This window comes from Dicentrarchus labrax, unplaced genomic scaffold (assembly GCF_905237075.1).
Source record: "Dicentrarchus labrax unplaced genomic scaffold, dlabrax2021, whole genome shotgun sequence".
Classification (NCBI taxonomy): domain Eukaryota; kingdom Metazoa; phylum Chordata; class Actinopteri; family Moronidae; genus Dicentrarchus; species Dicentrarchus labrax.
In genome coordinates, this window is record NW_026136720.1 from 21,899,554 (window position 1) to 21,923,541 (window position 23,988).

The 23,988-nt window shown below is 39.8% G+C and overlaps 3 protein-coding genes and 1 non-coding gene across 9 annotated transcripts; 2 read left to right on the forward strand and 2 right to left on the reverse strand.

The window, feature by feature from the left end:
- Positions 1–789: 789 nt before the first annotated feature.
- On the reverse strand, positions 790–8,886 carry LOC127352934 (E3 ubiquitin-protein ligase TRIM33-like). 5 transcript variants are annotated; one of them, XM_051381834.1, is made up of 10 exons: positions 8,857–8,886; positions 6,533–6,709; positions 6,157–6,240; positions 5,760–5,872; positions 5,443–5,629; positions 4,744–5,354; positions 3,602–3,743; positions 3,368–3,442; positions 2,604–2,756; positions 790–1,929 (listed from the first exon to the last, which is right to left on the reverse strand). In XM_051381834.1, exons 1-10 carry the CDS (start codon positions 8,869–8,871, stop codon positions 1,726–1,728), a joined length of 1,761 nt encoding a protein of 586 aa, XP_051237794.1. In that variant the 5' UTR covers positions 8,872–8,886; the 3' UTR covers positions 790–1,725. The 5 variants fall into 5 exon arrangements, with proteins under 5 accessions (XP_051237794.1, XP_051237792.1, XP_051237791.1 ...); XM_051381832.1 differs by lacking the exon at positions 8,857–8,886 and adding an exon at positions 8,433–8,483; XM_051381831.1 differs by lacking the exon at positions 8,857–8,886 and having other exon boundaries at positions 6,533–6,790.
- A 1,381-nt stretch (positions 8,887–10,267) lies between these two features.
- LOC127354022 (small nucleolar RNA SNORA3/SNORA45 family) lies at positions 10,268–10,396 on the forward strand. The gene has a single exon (XR_007881451.1). It is a non-coding gene; the product is annotated as a small nucleolar RNA SNORA3/SNORA45 family (small nucleolar RNA).
- Positions 10,397–13,516: 3,120 nt separating this feature from the next.
- On the forward strand, positions 13,517–17,404 carry akip1 (A kinase (PRKA) interacting protein 1). 2 transcript variants are annotated; one of them, XM_051381836.1, is made up of 5 exons: positions 13,517–13,683; positions 15,169–15,360; positions 15,475–15,549; positions 15,629–15,769; positions 16,387–17,404. In XM_051381836.1, exons 2-5 carry the CDS (start codon positions 15,202–15,204, stop codon positions 16,534–16,536), a joined length of 525 nt encoding a protein of 174 aa, XP_051237796.1. In that variant the 5' UTR covers positions 13,517–13,683; positions 15,169–15,201; the 3' UTR covers positions 16,537–17,404. The 2 variants fall into 2 exon arrangements, with proteins under 2 accessions (XP_051237796.1, XP_051237797.1); XM_051381837.1 differs by having other exon boundaries at positions 13,521–13,853.
- On the reverse strand, positions 16,808–23,712 carry cunh11orf16 (chromosome unknown C11orf16 homolog). The gene is made up of 8 exons (XM_051381830.1): positions 23,591–23,712; positions 22,774–22,982; positions 21,323–21,685; positions 20,576–20,703; positions 20,203–20,353; positions 19,460–19,691; positions 18,110–18,607; positions 16,808–17,181 (listed from the first exon to the last, which is right to left on the reverse strand). The coding sequence occupies exons 1-8, from the start codon at positions 23,652–23,654 to the stop codon at positions 16,955–16,957; spliced, it is 1,872 nt and encodes a 623-aa protein (XP_051237790.1). The 5' UTR covers positions 23,655–23,712; the 3' UTR covers positions 16,808–16,954.
- Between the last annotated feature and the right edge of the window lie 276 nt (positions 23,713–23,988).

The window sequence follows — 23,988 nt, forward strand, 5'->3', positions numbered from 1 at the left end:
AGATAGTTTATCAGTGTGCTGCAACTCTGACTTTTAACCTCCAGTTTTAGTTAAAGGACCAGTGTGTAAACTTCAGTGGCATCTAGCAGCAAAGTTGCAGATTACAACCAACTGAATACTGCTCACCTTCTAAGCGTGTAGGACAAAGCTTCACAGGGGGTCACAAGGCCTTCTTGAGTTTAAGGGCTGTAAGAAAACTTATATTTTTTACAGGTCTGTATCTCAGCATTTCATTCATTTCTGTGAAGAAAACAAAATCAAATTAAAGTTTAGAGTTACATATAAGTTATAAACTTTGAGGAACTGAACACAAGCTATACTCACAGAGGCTTTACTCACTGCTACACAGCCTTGTCCTGCATTAGAAAGGTAGAGTTAAAACAGCCAAAGAGATAACAGACCAATGGCAAATTACCAGGGAGATGAAAACACTGATTTTGTTATTTTTATACTTTGAATATAATATGAAATATCCATAAAATATGTTACTTAGTCAGGGGAGTTTAATGACAGAAAAGGAGGCCCTTAATGAAAAGGTTCGGAACCACTGGTGTAGGAGAAACTACGGTGGCTACGAAAGTTGTGAAACACATAAAGGCCTCACCTATAGTTATATATGTTCATATATTATATATATGTTCCGTTTGTCTGTTCTGGGCGTTGCAGGATATACATTGGACAGAGCTTCAGACTGAAGTGAAGGCAATGCAAAGTTGAGCTTCTAGCAGACAGATGAATTTGACTGATATATGTCTGATATGTGTGTGTAAATAATTTAAAAGGTTCATGTTCATTTTTAAAAATCTGATTTATTATGAAATTTAAAGTTACAATCAGAATTTTAAATGACAAAATACAAATTCAGGATTCAGTCAAATTCCCATTAATCAAAGCTGCATCATTCAAGCTCAGTCCACATAGTATTCAGTAACAACACCTATAAGTACATAACAATTCAGAACATAATTCCATATATATATATACATATAGTGGCAGAACTTTTACAAAAGGTGTCTCAAGGATCTCTGAAAAGGTCTGGGATCCAAGATACATTGACTGGGGAATTACGTGTTATATGTTATATAATACATCTTTCACACCGTGGGGGTGGGTTCTTTGTACTTAAGAACAATTGTTCTCACTGTTTCTCACTGATTAATTTCCCATTTTGAGTCATTTGTATTTGAATTTACAAGCATTTAGATACCTTAGTAACAGGGCTTATGCTTACATTACCACATATTATTATCTGTACCACAGTGAGCTTTGGGCCCTGATTTAACCGTAGTAGTATAATGGAAGTCCCATCACACAAATTAAAAAATATAGTCCATTAAATAACTTATCTGAACCAGCTAGAGCTACATTTTTTAAAAATGCTTCCTAATCTTTAATTTCAATTTTTTTTAATTAATTTTTAATTCACAATCAATTCATGAGATGTTGACCAAATTCTACTGTTCATCTTTCAGAAAATCAAATGTGATTAATTTGCATTCGACAGATTTCATTCTAGATCAGCAAACAGTATCAATCCCTCTCTACCTGAAGTTCTGTGAAAAAATACCTGAGATTTGAATATGACATAAGTCATTAGTTTCCTATTATAAGGTTTGATTCATGAAAAAGAAAAAGTACAAAATGAATGGTAAAGAAATTCACCTCGACATGCTTCCCATTAATTAAAAGGCTTTAACAACACTGCATGTATTGTTTAAACTATAGTTACAGGTAATATTTCTTCCCACTAAACACATTTCTCTTCTTCCTGTAGTTTTCCTTCTTCTTCCTGCTCAGCCACTGGAGACGAACTCTGTTCATCGTGTCCTGGCTGGCTGATGGGAACGTCCGCTCAGGAAAAATCTCCTTCAGTTTGCTCAAGAAAAACACCTCCATGTTTCGACCAGCCTGGGCCACCTCTGAGTCTGGCTGCACGGCAAAATAAATGTAAAAAAAACACAGTTTTTCTAGTTTAAACTTTATTTATCCAGGGGTAGCTGACTTACAATAAGCTAGTTCAACCAGTAAAGCCTCTTTACCTGCACGCTACAGTACACTGGTCAAGTAAACACTCTATCTCTAAACACTAGATTCTTCACCAGTGAGGAGCAAGACAGATTTAAGATCTAATTTGTTAGTAATGGCCTTACAGAGTTTTAAATGAAATATCTCAACAACTATTTGATGGATTGCCATTGGTACAGCCATTCATGGTCTCCAATGGATAAATCATACTGACTTAGATGATCCTCTGACTTTTTATCTGTGTTTAATACTAATTAGCAAATGTTAGCATGCTAACACACTAAGATGATGAACATATTAAACATCATGCCTATTGAACATCAGCATGTTAGCATGCTGGCATTAGCATTAAGCTCAAACTACCACTGAGTCTACAGACAGCCTCAAAGAGCTGCTAGCATGGCAGTCTCTACATAAAGAAATCAGAGTGGAAAATAATTAAATTAAAGTGGCCCATTTTTCTGCTACATGTGGAACTTATTCCCACAGGCTATAGGGCAGAAATAATTCAATTACAGTAGAAATTAGATTACAGCGGGAAGTCCGCTCAGATTCCAACGACCTTATGACAAACTTACGTAATTGAACGTAGCGCAGTTCTTGAACATCAGCAGGACATCATCAACAAACTGCTCGGCAGTGAAGTAGTGGAGAGTGTTGCTCTTGTCCAGTTTCCTGCGGATCACTGACAGGTTGATGGGCCTCTTGATGATCTGGTAGTAATTTCGGGCCTGGAGCACATTCACAGAGATTAGATCATTGTAGCAGAGATTGTTTTTATTTTAACATTGCAGCTTGTTATGAAAGTTAAGTGGAACGTTTTACATAGACAGTAGAACAGTGTTTTCTTGGGTAGATTGTTATAACCTTTATATATGCCATCTATTTGTGCTGTTTCTGCCCTGCAGAGATTTAAGTGAATCTAGCAGTGTAGGTCTTCCCTTTATTGTTGCTAAATGATTTTAAATTGGTTGCTTTGTTCCATTTGATTTATAGTACTTGGAAAAGGCCTGGAGGTTTAAGAAATAATGCAATTTTTCAGGATACATTGGGTGAATTTGATGTTTGCAACAGAAGTTCACATAAGATTTTTCACTTAAGGTTTAGGTTTTAATGTATTTTCTTATATATAACCAATAGCAGTGTAATATAATCCCTTATAGAATGGGCCCAATATTTGTTAAAACATGTAAGTCAAATTGAATGACACCACACTGTAAATTCCTGTAAAGGTTAAGTTTTGTGCTGATAAATGTTATTCAGTACTGTCGGTGTGATTTATTTGATGTGATTTGTAAGAGACAAACATGTACAGATATAAATGGAAATCTGTTGGACTGACCAGGGGGCTGACAGGTTCATGGAACGGAGCGCTGAGTGCGTGACAGTACAACAGCAGAGTCAGCTTCTCACACCTCTGCACAGGAAACAGACATACACAGTTACTAAAAAAAATCATCTGTTCGTTCACTAATAGGCTGATAAATAAATGAAAATTAATACTTTTACAGCTAGTACTTTACATCTGATGAGGGTCAAACATCAGCACAGAAATCAAACTGATTCTGTAGCTCACCCTCTGGTCCTGGTTGGACAGTGTGTATGGAGCTTTGACTCCCCCACAGGAGTGCAGGTCCTCACAGTCATAGCTCTCAATGGGCTCCTGGTAAGTTCTGCACAACGTACAGACCCAGTCACCTCTGGAGGACACACATGACCTTGGTTATTTCAAAATTTAGAGATGAAGAAATAACATTATTTCACCCTTTATCACTGTCAACAAATCTCATAAAAAGACCAAAACCAATGAATGCTTCCTATAACCAAGCATTGTCTGTGGAGCTAAAGTCGGATATTTCTTATGATCCATGTTGCAGAACCCCACTGTCATATGCAATATGTCGCATTTGGGTGACATATTTCTTGATTAGAATGAACTCAGCTAGCACATCAAACTAGTGAAGTAGTAGTAAAGTGTTAATAAGAAACCACTTCCCCATGCATGCTCGGTATTGTCTGCCCAAAATATAGTTGAAAACAATAAGTAAACCTAATACCACCTTTGTCTTTGTATGTGCAAGACATGAACCTCCATAGATTTCCTGTAAATGCCTAAAGGAGCCTCTGCTGTCTAGTGGGCTCAATTACAAACACAGAAATGGAATAATACCAACTTAACAAATATCTTGATTCAAGCTCAGGTGGTTGAGTGGGTCATCCAGTCATTACAACTCTCTGTGATTTACAGAGTTTCTTGATGGACAGTAAAGTAACTGCTGCGAAACATAGCTGCTGTTCGCTAGTTATCTTAGCCGTAGCCAATGTAACCAGGCTCAGCAGCTTCTATGGAGCTAATGGTAGAGGCGAAGAGACTGAAGAGGATGATGAAGGAGAAAGCTAAAAAGAGAAAAGGGGAGAGAAGCTGCCGTACAAGAGTAAATCTTGGACTCACTTCTAGTCGTTGGCGAGAGTTTCGTAAAATAAAAGGCTATCGACAGTCCTTACCACCTTTCAAGCCTCTAAAAACTATTCAGATCTTAGAAGGGAACCTTATCCTTCCTTTGAACTGCTCAAATGTGGTCACAAGTATAGATTACAAAGAGTCACAAGCAAAAAGAGTTTAGATCCATTGGCCTGAGTCACAGTGAGGGACATTTATGATGACAGTCGGTGCATATGATAAAGGTGTACATAGCCTGTTGGTGCCCAAGTACTTACAGTGGGAAGCTGATGAGAGCAGGTATATGACAGGCTAAGTGGTAAACCTTCGGGCAGCGGTCACAGCAGAGCAGATCTCCTCCGTTCAGACACACAGCACAGAAATCTTCACTTTCTGTCTGCTCAGTCCCTGGTCCCGGTTCAGGCTGTGGGATGAATGAGTCTCCCTCCTCCTGTGAGCAGCAGAGATCAGGATTTTGATCCTCACTGTTGTCCACTTGAACTATATCTGCTTCATATTTACTTTCAGATTCATCCTCTTGCTCCAGGGATCGATCCAGATCTGCTTCTGGTTCTGGATCCAGTTCGATCACAATGGTCTCCTCTGGATCTGGATCCAAATAAAACATCTCTGAATCGGTTTTCCCGTCTGGGTCCCATTCATCAGTTCCAGAATCAAACAGGATATACGGCTGATCTGGATTAGATTCACAGTCGAAGCCTGAGTCCTGCTCTGGTTCTCCAGAGGAGGCGCTGTCAGGACAGTATGGTTCAGTCCAGGAGGTTGGTGTTGAATCTGGTTGGTTGAGATCAGATGACTCTGCTGGTTTAGACTGAGGTGATGCCTCGCTTATCTCCAAAACGTTTGCCTCATTTTGATTGAAACCATTCTGCAGGCAGAGACAAGAAGAAAAAAGTGAACATAACAGGGAGTTCGTGTTAATCGTTGACTCACATCAAAGTGCTTCATCTCGGTACCTGTTGAGAATGATCCAAACAGGAAGCACTGTTGTGGCGCTTGGCGTGTGTTTGGCATGGCAGTCGTACCAGAGATACCACAGGCTGCAGAGATGCTGATAAAGACACAGACTGGAAGTTCAGACGCTCCAAGCTCACAACGGGTATGCAGGAATTTCCCAGAATCCTTTGGGCCTCTGGGTGAATGCTGGAAAAAAATAATAAGTCTTAGTTGACTCACTGTAAGTAGAACAATAATGTGTTACCCTCTGACAGAGGGATTATTTTCCCAGTGTGTTGTTAGGAGAATGTGTTCACCACGTTGTCCTTTATTTTACCTTATTCTCTTTAATAAAGCTGCTACATCTTTTCCGGGTGGTCTTTGTCGTTTTGATGAAGAAGAGGCTTTTCCGGTCTTTCCATTGCAAGAGTGGTTTGACTCCTCTTCCATCTCACAGAATCCAGTGCCGCAGATTCATAAAAATAAATAGAGGTTTAATGTAATTTTCATCATACCAGTAGTTTATTTAAATATCAGTAACCCTTCCTTAACACTATAAAACTCATCCAGCTGTTGTGATAAACATCTGCTCAGTAATTAAAGCAGGTTTTAACAGTCTTTGTCTATATTATATGTTCTGCTGGGAGGCCTGGCCCCTCTGACGTGGTTGCTGGATTTGAACCAGTCTCAGATGGCACGGCCTCTGGTGCCAGGTGTACTCTACACTTGGCTACCTGTGGCAACAGGGTGGCACGCCTTTGGGGGAAGTTGCCATGGCATCTGTAAGGCAGGTGTGCCATCTCCAGGAGATCGGGCCTCTTGGGGTGAAAAACAGAAGAGAAAACACAGAAGAAGCTTCTGGTTTGAAATCTCCTGTGTGCTCAGTGTTTGGTACAAGAATACATGAATCAAAACAAACAGAAAACCACCAAAGAAACAGCAGAATAAACATTTTCCGATTAATTGGACTGCTCATTTGTACAAAAAAATATACAAAAAGACAAATTATTGTAACTTACACAGAAAAGACATTGGGTACATAACTACTAGTAACAAAACATTAACAACTTAGAGGAATCAGGTTTTAGTTGCATTATAATTGGATCTTACCTGAGTATGAGTGTAACAAAAAAACAAGATGTCTTCTTCAGAAAGCCAGGTGAATGTGTCTCCAGGTGGATGTGAGCTGAGGATGAGAGAGATGGCACCGTTCCATGTGTCCAGTGTCAAGGGGGACACAGCTGATTTGATTGGTGGAGAGCGTGTGATGCTATCATTTGTATTACACTGTAGCCAGGATCCAGGTAAAAAGCATGTAGGACAAGAAAAGAAGTACATCAATTAGTGAATCATTTAAGAAGAAATCCCTTACAGGTTTGATGAAGTGGAGCCAGTCTTGGCTCGATTGCAAACGTTTTTACCTATCTTCAGTTGGAGGTACACAGTTCCCTCCCAGTAATTCTGACCAATGACAAGTTACAGGCTGTAAAGTTGACTCAAGCTTTGAATAACAGACCAACTGTATGTAAATCCATTCTAACTCTGTCTGATGCAGTATCACCTGATAGCCTAGAGTAAGCAAAAAAGCACCGCATTCAACTCATTCATGTGTTTTCTCTTCTCATAACCTTCTCGTTATTATATTAATTCAATCTCAGATTTACTATATTCGATAAAATAGTTCCCAAATGTGTTATCATGTAGCACACTATATGCACATTTGTTGGCATACCAACCTTTACATTCACTCTGGACTTATCATCTCTACAAAATATGTAACGGAAATCTTTCTCTCCTACTCCTAATATTTTCTGTCAAATGACAGCCGCTTTTTATCTCTGCAGCAGTTATTTGGCTGCAAAACCACATTAATTAATACAAGGTATAAATGCACCCATGACAGTTATCGGTCAGTGAATGGCTGTGCTCCATATAACATGATAAGGGCTGAGGTGGTAGTGGAATGTGTCAAGAGATATAAAAGTAATATAATTAACATGTACATCACTTTACTGTTGCAGCTGGTAAATGTGGACTTAATTTTAATTACTGCTTGGTAGATTTATCTATAATACACCTAACTATTTGTTGATTACATTTTGGATTCATAATTTGAACCTGCAAAGTAACTGTCAGATAAATGTTGTGGAGCAGTGTTGATGATGCACAACATGCAGCACTTCCAACTTGTTTCCATCACAGCTGACCTGGTTAATCCCTCACATGTTCAGTCCTGGTGAGGTTTCACTGTGCAGTGACATTTTTTATTAAATAATGCATATATGTGAAAACATTGTATCACAATTATATTTTCTATAGCCAGATTTTGTTAAGGTGTGCAAATGGCACAAATATCAGGATCTTCAAATAATCATGAAGTAGAGAGAGAGTAGCCTGTAACATATTTCCATGAAAACATCAACCAGAAAATCAAGAGAGCCTCTGATGCAACAGCTAGCATAATAGTTCAGGATTAATGAATAAGAAACCAGACTAATTTACTTCACTTTTGACTGTAGAAATTGTAGCTGAACTCAAATATTGTTGTTTTATTTATTTGAGGAATACTTTATAACTAAACCTCAAATTAAGTGTCAATAAGAGTTTAATTGAGTGTAATTAATAACAACTTAATTTAGTTAATTTTGTGCCAACACGTCCCTGTACGTTACTTAGGCTACAGAAATCAAATGAATTTAAACACCTAACTTTTAGTAAAAATGTGCTGAATGGGGACATGTCTTCTCTACGGAAGTGTATTGCATTCACTTGAAATTTTATTTTTTGGTTGTTTTTCTGAGTAATTTATTTTTCTGAGTTTAGAGAGCATTTGAAACAATAGACGCATTCATTCCTTTATTGAGAGCTCGATTTAACGGAAACAAACATAACCAGCTTGTTTAGTTCAATAAAGTTATACTTTGATCTGGGTTTAAGACACTGGGAGATAGTCCTGTCTTTAAGTCATATAGATGGTATTATCATTAGTTTGTCCACTCTACGCAGGCACCTTAGGACTCAGCGGTTGTTCAGAAGGAAAGCCCATTCAGATCAGCAATGTACGGTAGATAGTTGAAGATGGGGCATGTATCTGCGGGCAGGAGTCATCATCGGTCCATGGGAGTCAGTTGCAGGTTGGAGGTTCTCGCGGGAGTTCAAAGTATCTCGATAATTCAGAAAAAAAATGACCACGAAAAACAGAAAGAAATTACTCTGTAAAACAGGAAAATAATTACTCAGAAAATCAGGGGGAAAAAATGGTCAGAAAAACAGAAAAAAATGATACAAAAAAACAAACCAAAAATAAATTACTCAGAAAAACCGGAGTTTTCTTCTTCTTTTTTTTTTCAAGTGAATGCAATACGCTTCCGTACTTCTCTTCTCCTATTTGTAAACAAAACTTGTGCTGGATAACACTTGGACACACTCCGTACCTTCCTGCCATCCATCACTGGGCGTCGCTGTGGATTTCTCTGCACTTTGTTTCCAGTAGCCAAATCTCGCACAAAACCGCGAGGTTTACAAATCCCGTTCCTCTTTCAACTAGGCTCCAAGATGGTAGGTGCTATCATGTATCCCCGTGCATTGCAATTTGGTTAAATCTATGCCCATCCTTGTTCATTCCTACAGCAAAATATTATCCGATGGCGGTCTACAGTATATCCATCTCCTGTGGTCACTCACTGGACGCTATCATCGTGATTAATTAACATTATGGGTATTTTTGAGCGGTCCACTGTGAGAGAGCTCGGCTCTCCTGGGCCCAGGGCTGTAGCCGTCAGCCTATTCTGTCTGTCCTTACATGTTTTCACCTCTGTAGTCTTCATTAATGTGACAGAGGTAGTCACGGTTTAACACACAAATGTCCCCGGTGTTAATGTGTATTAATTGTGTTTGAAGTCTGCCGGTAAAAGCAGATGAGTTAGCATTAGCTTCCTATGATGCCAGGCGGCATGAAACCAGTCAAGGGTTGTTAAGCGGTGGTTTTAAGCTTGTACTACAACTTCGCCTTAAGATAAAACAACATGCGGACGTCTGTGTAATATGAATTATTTGCTGAAATCTGTTCTATGTTGACAGACTGCCAGTTAGCTAACTTAGCTAGCCAGCCAGCTAGCTCCACGGGGATTGAACGACTGCTGAAACTTATTTTCTAACCTGTATCAAACCTGTGTTTACAGCCAACCAAGAAAACCAAGACCAGGAAGCTCCGAGGACATGTCAGCCACGGACATGGTCGCATTGGTGAGTTTTTTTTAACTCTCCTGAAGATGGTCTTCGTGGATGTGGAGTAGTGTGTCCCTGTACATGTGATTGCATGGTTAACGTTGACTTGTCCACCCCACAGGCAAGCACAGAAAGCATCCTGGAGGTCGTGGTAATGCTGGTGGTATGCATCACCACAGAATCAACTTCGACAAATAGTAAGTGCTGCATGACATGGAGATATTCTGGTGGTGTGTTGGAGTGAAGTTGAGGGGGGTCCAGACAGCATGCTAATTGGCTTACATTGAATCATTGACAGTATATATAATGGCATTAAACCTGAAACATTTCTCTCAGGACTGTGCATATACATGTTTACAAATGCTCTGATCAGGGCAATGCCAAATTCCAGTGTATAATTTTAGGCAAATGCACCAAAGACAGATACCTGTGGGTCTGAAGTACAAATGGCAGGTTTTTAATTAGTCCATCAGCTTTAATATCTAATTGAAGAAATATAAGTTTAGCAATGTTCTGTTACAATAACAAGATATGTTGTACACACATTTATCAGTCTTTTATCCTGGTGGTGTATCTTATCACCGTGTTGGTGCTGTTCAGTCAGTTGAGGTTTTTGTTGTAGAGACTAGAGTCTCACCTTGACACAAATCATTGTCTTGGTGTGCTAGAGTCCTCTTAGAGTGAAGACTGGTCCTATTCACCGACTGGCTCTTTGTAGGCCAGTCAGCCACATGGGCAGTTACAAACTTATGACCTGATCTTCAGCCTGATTTATACTTCAACGTTTAATCAATGCCATGGGTACAGTGCAGCCTTGTACCCAATGCCACAGCCTGACATGCACATCCCCAGAAATGTAACACTGTCCTCACACACTTGTCTGAGAGAACTAATTTTTATTTGCATTTCAGCAATCTAGTTTAAGCATTTTCTTTTGAAATGTTGAAAGTATTATGTTTTTAAATAAACTTAGAGAATTTAGAATGAAGAATTTACTAATTAGTCTGCATTATGGGGCAGACTGTTTCTCTCTTACACACACAGGCTTGTTCTGTCCCACCTGTTTCTTTAATTTTCTGTGTGACTTTTTTCAGCAGTATGTTTTGTAATGTTTTTTTTTTTTCCCACTCATAATTCCGTTTTCACATCTGCGTTTGGGGGCAAAGCTGGTCATGAATTGAAACAATCAAAACCAACATGGTACCGAATGACATTGGCACCAAACTGCTGGTCACTGTTGCTTTACCTGGTCTACACTGGTCAAATAAACACTATCTGTCAGTGTGTTTCTCTCCAGATCAGTGTGATTGTCACTAGACTGTACAGGGCAGGAAGTGCGAGGGGAAATAGTCCACTAGTTAGTCGATTGCCTATAAGTATACTGTTAGTGCGAGATGCTTTGCTGAAGGAAGGGAGCTAAACACAATGTTTGAGAAACGTGTAAAAGCAATTGACCTTTGTCTTTCTTGTGTCTCCTCAGCCATCCTGGGTACTTTGGTAAGGTGGGTATGAGACATTACCACCTGAAGAGGAACACAACCCACTGCCCCACCATCAACCTGGACAAGCTGTGGACTCTGGTGAGCGAGCAGACCAGGCTCAACTATGGCAAGAAGCCCGAAGGACCCGCCCCCATCATCGATGCTGTGCGCGCTGTAAGTGTTGGCCACATATTGTCATTATTATAGATGTCTCCAGCCCTCATCACTTTTACTTGAATACCTGTACCTGAATGATCAATGCCTGTTTTGATTTGCTCACTGGAAACTGACCAAAGCAAGGTCATGAGTATATTTGTGACAAGCTTTGTAGATAAAATATAGTATGTTATCATGATGGCTTTGGAGTTATTGAAGTTGTTTGATTTTTCTCACAGATGACAAAGTTTCCTTGGTCTTAGTCTTTGACCTAACTAGGATTAACATACCTAGTACCTCCCTACTGGATGCACTGTAGTCGGTGTACTCATCTCTGACATGGGGCAAGTGTATTTCCCAAGTTTGCTTTGTTCAGTGTGAGTCTTTCCAATCTTGGTACACGCAGCCACGTCTGACAAGAAGTTGTGCTAAAATTTAAACATTCATAAATGCCAAATTTTTGCCTTGATACTTGTGACCAAACTGATTTCCACCCACTCTTGCTATTGGTGTTATATTTCAGTTAAAATGTGTTGCAGCAAACATTTAAAGGGACAAGAACATCCACACTGAGTACAGTCACTAACAACTGCAGACGGGAGATAATCTTAGCAGCATGTTCTGATATTTGGAAAGGAATTGCTAAACTTTGCATTGGATCGTTGGATGGAGATTTGTACCACGTACTTAGTGCTGTGTTCAACAACCAGTATTAAAGGTCCAGTGTGTAACATTTAGGAGGCAGAAATATAATCATAGGTATGTTTTCATTTGTGTGTAAAGTAATAATTCACCCAAATAAGGAAAATTAGCCTTTTATATCTTCGAACACCACAGTTGACCATGTTTCTACAGTAGCCCAGAAGGGACAAATCCAATAGTCTTTAGATGGAGCCGTTCATGTTGAGGGTTTTTTTTAAAGTTAGTTTTTCCTTCACACTTGAAAGAGTATGATTAAGGGAGGGAGTTGCAATAATACCACTGTTTCTGGATGTGTTTTGTTAAATTATAGTTGTTGAGTAGATTGGGTTTACTAACAAAATCAGCACGGCTGAATGTTGCACTATTCAGCATTATTTTGTCAGATCAAATGTCTTCATGCAGATGTGCTAAGTGGTCTGGTTCTATTTTACCATATTTTTGATCTTGCAGGGCTACTACAAAGTTCTGGGCAAAGGCAAGCTGCCCAAGCAGCCCGTGATCGTCAAGGCCAAGTTCTTCAGCCGACGGGCCGAGGAGAAGATCAAGGCAGTGGGAGGAGCCTGTGTGCTAATGGCATAATGGTCCTGTCAGTGTGTTTTTGCAAAAATAAACTGTATAAATGGGAATTGCATGTTTGTCATGTGTGATTTATATGCCTCCATATATGGCAGTTATGGTATGTGCTACATTTTGCTACTTGGAAATGCCAGCAGTATTTACTGCGTGCATGGTAAATGCAAATTTGATATTGGGTTGTTATTGGAAAGCTTTATGCTCAAATGAATTGTAATAAACCTGAACAGAAAGGTTTAAATCAGTATTACAATGTAAAATGTTTGCTTCAACTGAGAGCAGCTGGGTTGTTGAGGCCACTCAAAATATGCAGACTCTAGGCAACGTGGATCTTCATCAGCACATTCGGCATAAAGTAATGTCATAGGCCGTCTTCAGCTGTCTCAGGGTTGCTTTTATCAAGTAAAATGTGCCATTATTTAATTGTAAATACACCAACTTCTGTTTATTTTTTACTTGCTCTGTAAATGGTTAAGTCAAAAACGTTTCTCTGAAGCTCAGTTCTCTAAATAATGTGTGTGTGTGTATACATAGCAACTTAGGATCAGCCCATATCAAGGCCCATTCCCAAATACAGATCATTTACTTGTTTGAACAGATAATGGTGTACTCGCTCATACCTACTGAAAAGAGATGGCAATGCATTTTAGTAAATGCTGAACCGAAATGTGAAGAAAGTAAAACATCCTGTGCATTAAGTCTTGTCAGGAAGCTGATCACAGAACACTGGTCATCTGCCTTTCTGGCCTGTTAGAGCTGTCTTCCTGTGACCTCATGACAGGCTTTTAAATACACAACAATCACACAAGTTTAAAACCAGCCAGGGATATATGGGATCCCAATAAACGTGTGTATTTTACAATAGCCACACTACAAAGTGAGTACTAACGATTGCCATGTAGAGGAAAGTGAAACGTCTCGTGGGCTCTGTATGAGGGGGCGGGGTCTAACATGCAGGATTTCCTGTCCTGTCATTTGAAAACAGGCTGACTGAACCACAGCTGAACTTGTGAAGCTAAATGAGGGACATGTGAGGACTACACGCAGCCTGGATGAAGAAGCGTTGCTTTCTTATGTGTGTGTTTACTTGCTGAGCCGCCCAGCTCCTCTTGCGTTGAACAGGTAAACAAGTAAATAAGCTCATTACCCGAGATTTGTTGACTCAGCGCGCGGAACAGTGAAGTTATTGTGACGAAACGTAAACAGAACGTGACGTGCGTTGGATCGGTCTGACGTTCCGGTGTACTCGGTGCTCCGAGGTGAAGGCGATGGTTGACTGATCACAAGAGAAAGTGAGTTGCTACAGATAAAAGTACAAAACCATCGGCTTTCTGGTGCCAGTCAGTGGGGTGTTAATCTTCACGCATGCGCAGTTCCCCGGCATTTATGGTACTATTATACTGCATGTGTAGTTGTTGGCGTTTAAATGTTATAATTTTCATTTTAATTGGGAAGCCACCGTGATCAGAAACGCTCTCTGCATATGTAAGTTGCCGATATGTTTTTTGTGAAACCAGCAAACTTAAATGATCATATTCTAAGGACACTTACTTCCATCAGTAATGAACTCAGAAACATGAATAGCATGTCAAACAGTTTGTCTGGGGCCTTTTTATATTGTCCTTGCATTGTCTCCACCATGCTGTGCTGCATCAGGATGCTCCAGTCGCTCAGAGAAAGGAGTACTAATGTAGGGGGGCAAAAGGTTGGCTCAAGTCAACAGGGTCAATCTTAATGTTTAAACACTGTAGGATCAGGGAAAGCCTTGCAAAACCTAGAGAGACTCCAGGTGTAGGGTGAGGATGTCCTCATTGCAGGGAGTCTTCAGGTTCTTCGAATGCCCCAGTGGTTCTTGTGCAGTAGAGGAAAAAGACAGGAGAAAGGGTTAGACCTATATGGGTTTGGACAAAAATTGCATTGGAAGATGAGGTGTGGTCTTTGTTTTGATCAACAGCATTTGCTGCTGATGTTTAACAAAGTGGGAGTTTGTATATAGTTGTCTTTTTAGATATGTAATGAGTGTGTACAGTGCTGTGCATTCAACCGTTGTGGGATATGCACGTGGTCAGATGAAACTAAGTTGTGTGTGGGATATTAACCCAAGTTGTCACCCTGCAGCACTCATGGCATGGGTGGGAAATAACTTTTTTATATAATAAAAAAAGCAACAAGCTTAAGCCATGGGTCTCAAACTCCTCTCTCTTCATTTCTTGGGCCGCCTTTTGTTGTTTGGCTGCAAACAACAAAAGATAAAATGATGATATAGAAATTTATAAAAAGTGCTGTTTGCATTTTATGATGTTAGTAATATAAATGTTTTTAGAATATTGTGCTTCCTTCTGGTTAGGACTTGAATGCTGGAGTGAAGATGATAATACCACCAATGGCTCCAACCCAATTTGAGTTTGAGACCCCTGATTTAAATGTTGGCATGTTTGCTTATAAAATGGCAGATTATTGAAACTGATGCCAGTTCATTTTATCATTTCAGTTCTATATCAAATCCTTAGAAAAAAAACTGATATATTTGGAATTGGAAATTGTACTATACTGTGAGGTAAAGGAAAGGAAACTGGCTGAGTGCTCCCTGCTTCTTCCCCCACTCAGGTGAAGGGAACCTAAGTTTCACTCGACTTGTTCATGGCAAGCCAAGCCTGGCTGGAGTCTTCTCTGCGGCGCTCTGCCAGTCTGGGCCTAGAGGTGCTGGAGCGGGCCTCCAGGCGGAGTGTAGACTGGACTAGTACTGGAGTATGTCAGACCCCCACCACTACAGATGAAAACACACACATCCCTATCAAGGTTCTGCGATTTTCTTTCTGTATATTAACCCCATCATGAATGGATCGTGACTCCTTTGCAGTGTCAAACTTTTGCTCGTCTTCTTTAAATTCTCATGCTCTTGTCATTTTCCAGAGAAAACACACAGAGCTTGATAATGTCTTTGCAACCATCGCAGACTTCATGGCGCAGACGACTTATCAGTGCAAGGTCAGTGGTTATTTCCCTCCACCCCCCCTTTTCAGCTACAGACCATGAGACTAAAATGTGAATATTTTCTATGCTGCAGAAATTTTATGAGTCTGGCCGTTGCACTGAGCCCACTGACACTGAGAGGAGCCACGTGTCCAGGTTCCACACACGGCCAGCTGCTGGGATGACGTCTTCTGCACAGTCAACCAGGAAACGTGCGAGGGCTCCTTACAACAAAGTAACAATCTTATGCTTTTTCTTTGAGTCGTGTACAGCTTTCATCTTTATTGCTTCTTACTGGAATCATATTTCTCACCAAATTATTATGCAATTTAAATATTCACTGGCATTTTAGGCTTATTTTGGACCTCTGAATCCTGAGAAAAATATTTTGACCTTCAGTTTCTTTACCCACCACTTGACTGCAGCTTTGCCACTATTTTTCACCGGGGAGTTGAAAACACTCAGTTTGTATGCCTCAAATGACTGCATAGGGTCTGTTAGATCTGTCTGAACTTAATCATGCAGAACTGCAAACCAAAATCATGAGCTGGAAACTGTAAAAAGCCAGCCAGTGTTGATCTTCAGTGGGAATGGTAGTACTAGCACCATTTTTACATAAGGAACTTCCTGTAATATCATGAATATTATTTTGTACACCTCCTAAATATATATAGTTTGTATTAAGTTTAGACTAACATGGGGTTTTCAAGGAACTAAAACTGAAAATACCACAGTTGGCTTATCAATAGTGCAACCAAAAATGTATTTTTAACAATCTCCTTAAATGTAACAATGACCTTAACAAAAAGTTTTTTTAAATCTCTTTTTAAAATTCATATTCATTCTTCCCAGGGTCGCGTGTCATCAGCAGGTGAAGATTTCTATATTGAGGTTTCACCAGGGACATATTCTATCACTGCCAGCATGTCCGAGTCGGAGCAGCAGACTCAGCTGGTCAGCGTCAAAGCTGGAGAGAGTATTGACCTCACCTTCAATCTCTGACACCTCACCCAAACAAACCAGTCACCCTTAACCCTCGATAACTAAACTGACCTATGATATTTATGCTGTGTGTGTGCGTTTATTGCTTGTTTTTACATGGATTGCTGCATTAAGAGTTTACAATTTATTTTGCTTTCAAAATGTTTCATTTGCTGTATATTGAGAAGCCATATTTTTATTGCAGTAGTATTTTATTTGTGTGTGTGTGTGTGTGTGTGTGTGTGTGTGTGTGTGTGTGTGTGTGTGTGTGTGTGTGTGTGTGTTTTGTTTGTGTGTGTGTGTGTGTGTGTGTGTGTGTGTGTAATGCAGTACTTTTACTTGCACTAAAGATGCATCAGTTTCTTAAAATAAAGTATCAATCTTTTGTTTGTTTTTTGTTTTTTACCAACTTTATACAGGTACAGTATATGCTGAGGTCTTAGCTGTGCATTGTACATGTAGCATTGTTGGCAGAAAAAGCCTGCCGTCCCACTGGTGGTCGAGGTTTGAAGTTGGTCGTTCCAAAAACATCTCTGATGTTCGCTCTTCTTCCTTTAGCACCAGGAAGTGATTGAAACACAGAGCTGTGATTGGGCGAGGCACTGATCTGTGGGACAGGAAAGCTGAGCCTTACAGGTTGTGACGTCCTCCTTGCCACGGCACTCCCTGCAGATAAACATAAATATATCAACATGAACAGATGTCATGGGGGCTGAGGCTCTGTCACATAGCATCTTAGTGGCTTAGCTGCGGTTTAAGTCAGCTTGACTGAAACGTGAGGGTTCAAAATTGTTATTGAATCTGCATTGCTGTGCTGTTAATGCTTATTGTGATCTGCAATGTGTTTTGCAATATTGTAAACATATTAAATAAATATTTCCATATAGAAGTGACTGCCATTACACCACAAGTGATGTGTGCACAACTATTGAGATTTTCAACCATGATGCAACATTGATTCTGAATTTAGTTCTAGCAATAAATAGGGATGTTTATTGGTCAGAATCTGGCGAAATCATACGCTGCATGATACAGAGGTTACAAATCAATATAGGATGATCTATTGTGAGGCTGAGGGTTTAAACACAGAAATGAATACTGTTTTGAAAATTTATACAATATCACAAAACAAAGTTCTGCGTTTTGATATTTTAATTCATCCCTGGCAATGAATCACATTAAGTGAGAAGCTCCCTCCCTGCAAAACTTATTTTATATCTGAAAAACCTTATCTTGACAGAACATGTTTGATATTCAAAGTGTACTAACATGTGTGAGAGTTGACTCACTACATTGAGTAATAGTGATCTAAATATTCCAATAAAATGTACATCATTTCAGTCTATTACAATATGAATAATCTGCCTCTCACACACACTCACACACTGATGGTGGTGGTGTAACCCTCAACAGTGGTCTCTTTGTTTACATTAAATCTTATCTCTTCTATACATACATAGCACCTTCAGCTGTTTCTCATTTAAAAAAACATTCTTCAGATTTGATCAAATTAAGTTAAATTGAAATGTTTTGGTCACTTCTGTTTAAATCAAGACCAGAATACATCAGTTTAGACAGGGTCTGTGTTTCCCACCTGGCTGCCTGTGTTGTGGCTCTGATCCAGTTCTTCTCCAGTACCTCCAGGGAGGACGTTGTTCTTTATTCCTCAACTTCACTGCAGGAGGAAACGTCGCTCTGGTCTCATCCTCAGAAAGAGATGAAGAGGAGGAGGAGGAGGAGGGCACCTCAGGGTCACTTTTCCTCACATCTGTATCTTGCTCTGCCTTCTCAAATCCATCCCTCCTTCCAAAGCTGGACGTACAACTGGGTGGAAACATGTATGGCCAGTGGTTTGTGACTGAAGGGCAGCAAGATGAGGACGGACACCGGTCGCTGCTGAACAGCTGGGGAGTGCAGGAGGAGCTGCGAGCACCTAGCCAGCTGCAACAACGACTGGGCGTTGATGTTGGGATTTGGAGCTCCCTGACTATTCTGTCATGGTGAGAAGCTGAAAGGGGCAAAACCAGATTGCCAGGAACCAGAGAAACACAGCTGTTCCACATCAGCACGCGGAGGCTCGTAACACCATCAACTGCAATGCCAAGAAAGAGTGACTTACTGAGAGGGATATACGTTCAAGCAGTGCTAATTAGTGTTTTGTTGTTGTTGTTGTTGTGTTTTTGTTAATAAAAATATAAATTGTCTCCTGTTATGTAGAACTATTAAAATTAAGTTAATGCTTTAGATTACAGCCCTTGAGTTTATTTATTTTTTTAGTGCATATGGGATGGAAGTTTATTTAATGGCTAAAATGTTTTCTGATTACAGTAACAGTCTTGATATTGAAATTATTATTTATTTTAGAATTATGATATACCTGTATTTACAATTTGTAACATATTTAAAATGGAGAACTTATTACTATAAATATAGTTTAAAATATAGTTACATTTTCATATTATTGTTGTTAATAGGGAACACAATGTTAGGCTTAGCCTGGGGACATAAAGGACATAAAGGTATCTGCTGGTTTACTGTTTGTACCTTGTCTGCATGTAATTTAGTTCCCTCCAAATATTTCCAGTTCTTCAAATGTAAGGATACCCAGTAAGTATTTCCATGTACCCTATATGTACGAAATATTTACACAAAAAACACTTTCTGCCTGTAATCTAAAGCATTACCAAATTGTAAAATGAACAAATAAGGAAAAGATGAAACCAGCAACCATAAAATGCAAATAAAGTAAGGGGAGAAATATAAAAAATAACTAATAAATAGTAAGTTGTTAATCAAAAATAAACTGATTTAAACTTTAGTGAGTACATCAAAATGTATATATAAAGTGTATCATGTAATATTCTGTATCTATCAAACCTATTTCTGTATGTCTCTGTAAGTTGTAAAGGTCAAAATGTAAACACAAGCACTATTGACTCCATACCTCCAAAACCCTCTCTGTGTTCTGTGGCGGCCATCACCTTCCCCGGCCCGTATCTCCTCAGATCTGGTTCCCATGGTGACAGCACAGGATCACCAGGTACCAGACAATGTGTGTGAGCTCTTGTGCGGTTCACCATGTCGAGGGAGCAAACTAGCTGCCTCTGGGAGGAGACGCCCCCCAAACTGGCCCTTCCTGAATGGTCAAACTCGACAACCCAAACTCCTCTGCGGCTCTGATTTTTCACACAAGAGGATGTCAGCATCCACAGTGACTCCGTTACTAGTCAGAATTTGAAGCTTTCTGTCATGATTTAGACATATTTCTTGTTAAGTTCACTCTGTACTCCAGTACATTGGGATTTGAAATTGAACGATGACTTTGAGATTGATTGTTACAGCTTTCATTTTAGGCTCTTTACATCCACATTAGATGAACTCTGTACAGGTAAAGCCCTATTTATACACAGGCCCCAACTTCAGGAGGCAGAGAGTAATTGGAGAAGGTAAAAAAGACTTAAATAAAGTCATTATATTTAATATTTGGTGTCAAATCCTTTGTAGTAACTTCTAACGTCTCCAAGATCTCCACAAACATCAGTAGACAGTGCCAGTGCTTACAATAATGGTCATTGTTTCATTTCAAATCCACTGTGCTGGAGTAGAGCTACACTCTGATAATCTGTTGCTGTCCCAATACCTGCCTGTATATGATGACATTAGTGCAGTGTGTGATCATCTTTTCACCTGTACTTGCTGTATTACAGTGCCCAAGTAGTAGAAGCCATCCAACTCTCTCCTGGCCAGCACACGGCATCCTGGAAAAAACTCTGGACTCAGGGTTTGACCAGACAGCATGCAGGCAGTAATGGGGTGGAGAGGATTACCTAGACTGCACCTGGGTGACCACAGGAAGCCAAGAAACAGCTCATATGTCATTGGGATGATAAATCTAATCACAGCAACATACAGTATCTTAAATTTGCCAGCCTGCGTGAACACTTCTTTGGTTCAAAATATCACATGCCAAACATGTCAGATTTGGTAACATTTTCTGCTACGTAGCTATTACAATGTTTGTACTACATTGATAAATAACTAGGTAACCATGGAAACCCACCTGAGCAGAGGTGATGACGTGTTGTGCGGGTTGTGTGGCATTAAGACTGAAGTGGACGGACAGTAGCACTTGAGTGGGGAGAATGTTGGCACTGATGACTGAAGATGATGAACACACAGTGGAATCACCTGACAACATACACAAAGCACACAGACCCTTTGATGCATTGTGGGACCTGGCCAAGCTCATACACATTTCTTCAATGGTAGAATGAACTAAGTACAAAGTCAATGATAATAGTAAATAGTACTTTATTAAATGTACTTAGTTCATTCTAAGTGGATAAGTAGATATTTGTGATACTTGTATTTTACTTGAGTACTTCGATTTTATACAACTTCATAGTCCACTAAATCTCAGAGGCAAGTATTGTACTTTTTTAATCCACATTTGTCAGACAGCTTCGCTTACTTGTCACTTTTCAGATTACAGTTCTTATTCCTGTCCAGCGAAAAGCATGTATCTCCAAATTTGATCATTTTGATTTTTTTCTGATAAACTGAATGATAAAGTGTTGAAGTCTGCCCTGTGTAGTGCAGTAACTGTGTGCCCAAAACTTTCTGATTGGCTGGGAGGCAATGCAGATCAGTGAGGAAATTTGCTATGATTTAAAGAAAGTAAGAAGACACTCTTAGCTTTTCTGGAGATTCATCTTTAAACTATACAAACATATGCCAAACTGTAGATTCTCCCTCACTCAATTTGTTTTTACCAGTCCTGTCTGCTACCCCTTAAGTTCAGCCATACCTTCTCCAGTACTCCATTCAAACCAACTGGAATCACATAACAGCTCCCTCCTGTGGCTTGGGTCAGACACTGCAGGTAGTCTCGAGTGTTGCTATCCAGTTGACCACCTGAATCCTGCAGGTAGAAGACGTTCACAGGCCTCCCAGCCGCCATGGCGGGCAAGGATGTCAGCACAGCCTCCGGATGGTCGGGGAGGTCTGTGCAGAGCAGGTGGATGGCGTGACAGGCGGGGTCAGTGAAAGCAGTACACAGGGCAACCAGGAGATCCCTGCCGGGGCTGCAACTGATGCAGTGGATCCAGGACAGAGCCGTGTACACTGTGTCAGGAGCACAGGGGAGCATGTGGTGGGACCAGCAGGTCAACTGTAAAAGTAAAGAGAACATCAGTCACGTAACAGGTGACTCTTAAGCGAAAAATATTCCCCTAGGTAAAGGTGTTATGTAAATGAAATATTCTTTCAGTTACATTATAGGATTGGATTCATAAAGTAATGATATTAAAACACTTTGAATTGAAGTAGTATTTACTAGACTAAATCATTTATTTAGTATGTCAGTCAGTCCAGAACATCATGTCATCATCTGAACTTTGATATTAACAGTGATTCCTAATGATTTTGTGACCTTCTGACCTTACATCAGGTTGTGAAAGGTCAGCCAGATCAAAATGTTCCCTTCAAAGACACTTGACCATGACTTGACTTGACTTAACTTGACAAAATCAACACTTTTAACTGGACTTTTACTTAAACATCATTGACTTCAAAAAGACGTGATTGATAGCCTCTCAAAAAATTCAACTTTCAGCTCAGAAATGACAAATGATTGTAATTGTGTCACAGAAAAAAACGACACACCTGATAAATTTGCTTTTAGACCTTATAAAGTTTCTGCAAAAGTAATAAATACCACTTTTGAAGAATGGTTCAACTTGTTGAAGGGCAAATGATGACTTTGTTCAGGACTCGAAACATAAAGTTTAGAACTTGTACTTGACTTGGGATTTCATACTTGTGACTTGCAAAACGATGACTTTGTCCCAGATGTTTATGTTCTTATAGTGAATGAATCCTTTGCTTTTCTTGGTGTCCATGTCACCTTTTCTATGGCAACACCATCGGGACAAATGTTTTTATATTCATACAGAACTATAAAAATCTGATGAGCAACTTGCTGTGGAATATGTTTTTGACACTCCTTGACCTTTCCTTTTGTGCCAACTTAAGGCCAAAATGTTGATTTTACACAGACTTTGCATCCACCCAAAGTCCACCATTTAATGACCCCATAGCCTGTAGTGTGACAATCCCTTTATACTTGCTTTATGGATAGACACATGAACATTGCAACCTCAAGAGTGACTCTAGAGAGTGCTCCTTGTCTTCTGAGGTGTGATGCCCTTTCTGTGTTGCTGATGCTGGTGTTGTACTGCGCTGTCAGTCCCACCTCACCTGGCCTGAGAATGACATGATGTTGAACAGAGAGTCCCTGAATGAAGCCTTAGTCAGCAGGGTCTGGATCAGCAGGCGTTTCATTGACCCCAGAACAGCTCTCATGTTCTCTGAGCTGTCCACAACAAAAGTGATGTTGCACCTCTGTTTGCCCAGAAACAGTGGAATCAGTGCAGCCTCAGAGGCCACCGTCTGCCTGGATGTCATCCCTGTACCACAATAATGTCAGGAAATGACATAATTGTTGAGAAAAACAGGATGCAAAAGAGAGAGAGAGAGATAGGGATCATGTGTTTTAGACCATTGTCAAATTTAATGTTGTAATTCTGCAAACACCAAAAGTGGTAATATTTAAAATATTCTGCTTGTTTTGTGATCAAAACACAATTCACTTGCATGTGAGCTACTAGTCATTTAACAGAAAAGTTAAGTTCTAAGTTTTGTGTGCCTGAGAAATGTTTTTCATTGTGTGAAGTTAAGTTATACCATGTTTTTATTGAAAAGTAATGAATAAAAAAAGTAATAATTGTGCTGCTGTTATGTTAATGTATGCTAATGTGGTTATGTTAAAGCTACAGTCATCTTATTTTGAAATTTCCTTTATTCAAATTAATTGTCCATGAGTGTCTACAACACGGTGCTATCAAATGTTTATCCACAACTATGAAACTGTACACACATATAGAACTTACTCCTCATCTGACTAAAATAACAGGAAACACAATAACTGTGTTTATGTTCTGAACAGGAGGAAGTTCAATATATGTTTTCTTTGCTCTGACAGTTAATACACAGATAAAGTGAGCGGGTACATTACCTGAAGTTTTTATGCTGTCAGCTGCAGACGACAACCTCTCCTCACTGTTGATGTTGGTTTCCATGGAGAAATGTTCAAGACTGAGTCAGTCTTCTTCGTGGCCACTGGAAGGGGCTATTCACCTGCCAATCAGCTAACTGGGGGACCGTTACCAAACACTGCTGTCATGCTACAGTTGCTATGGTACAGTCACAGGTCAGCTGACCAATTAAAGCCGCTCTCCAGCCCTTCCTGAACAGACAGGGGCGAGAAATGATCCCTGTTGGCATTCTTATTAACAGCTTTAATTATGTCAGACTACCTTTGGCTGACCCAGTTTCATAAATGGCCCTCAGATAAAATGGCACATGGGCTAGTTACTATGTGTACTGTATGTATGATTTTCCAAAATGCTAAAC

Coding starts and splice junctions, on each gene's coding strand:
- LOC127352934 (XM_051381831.1), bottom strand. CDS start 6,760: ATGTACTTCTTTTCTTGTCCTACATGCTTTTTACCTGGATCCTGGCTA. Junction 5,873..6,156: donor GTGCCACCCTGTTGCCACAG/GTAGCCAAGTGT, acceptor GGATTCTGTGAG/ATGGAAGAGGAGTCAAACCA. Junction 5,630..5,759: donor GCTTTATTAAAGAGAATAAG/GTAAAATAAAGG, acceptor ATTTTTTTCCAG/CATTCACCCAGAGGCCCAAA.
- akip1 (XM_051381836.1), top strand. CDS start 15,202: ATGGCAAGCCAAGCCTGGCTGGAGTCTTCTCTGCGGCGCTCTGCCAGT. Junction 15,550..15,628: donor AGACGACTTATCAGTGCAAG/GTCAGTGGTTAT, acceptor TCTATGCTGCAG/AAATTTTATGAGTCTGGCCG. Junction 15,770..16,386: donor CGAGGGCTCCTTACAACAAA/GTAACAATCTTA, acceptor CATTCTTCCCAG/GGTCGCGTGTCATCAGCAGG.
- cunh11orf16 (XM_051381830.1), bottom strand. CDS start 23,654: ATGGAAACCAACATCAACAGTGAGGAGAGGTTGTCGTCTGCAGCTGAC. Junction 18,608..19,459: donor ACACAGAGAGGGTTTTGGAG/GTATGGAGTCAA, acceptor TTGGCATTGCAG/TTGATGGTGTTACGAGCCTC. Junction 17,182..18,109: donor GCCACAACACAGGCAGCCAG/GTGGGAAACACA, acceptor GTTTATCTGCAG/GGAGTGCCGTGGCAAGGAGG.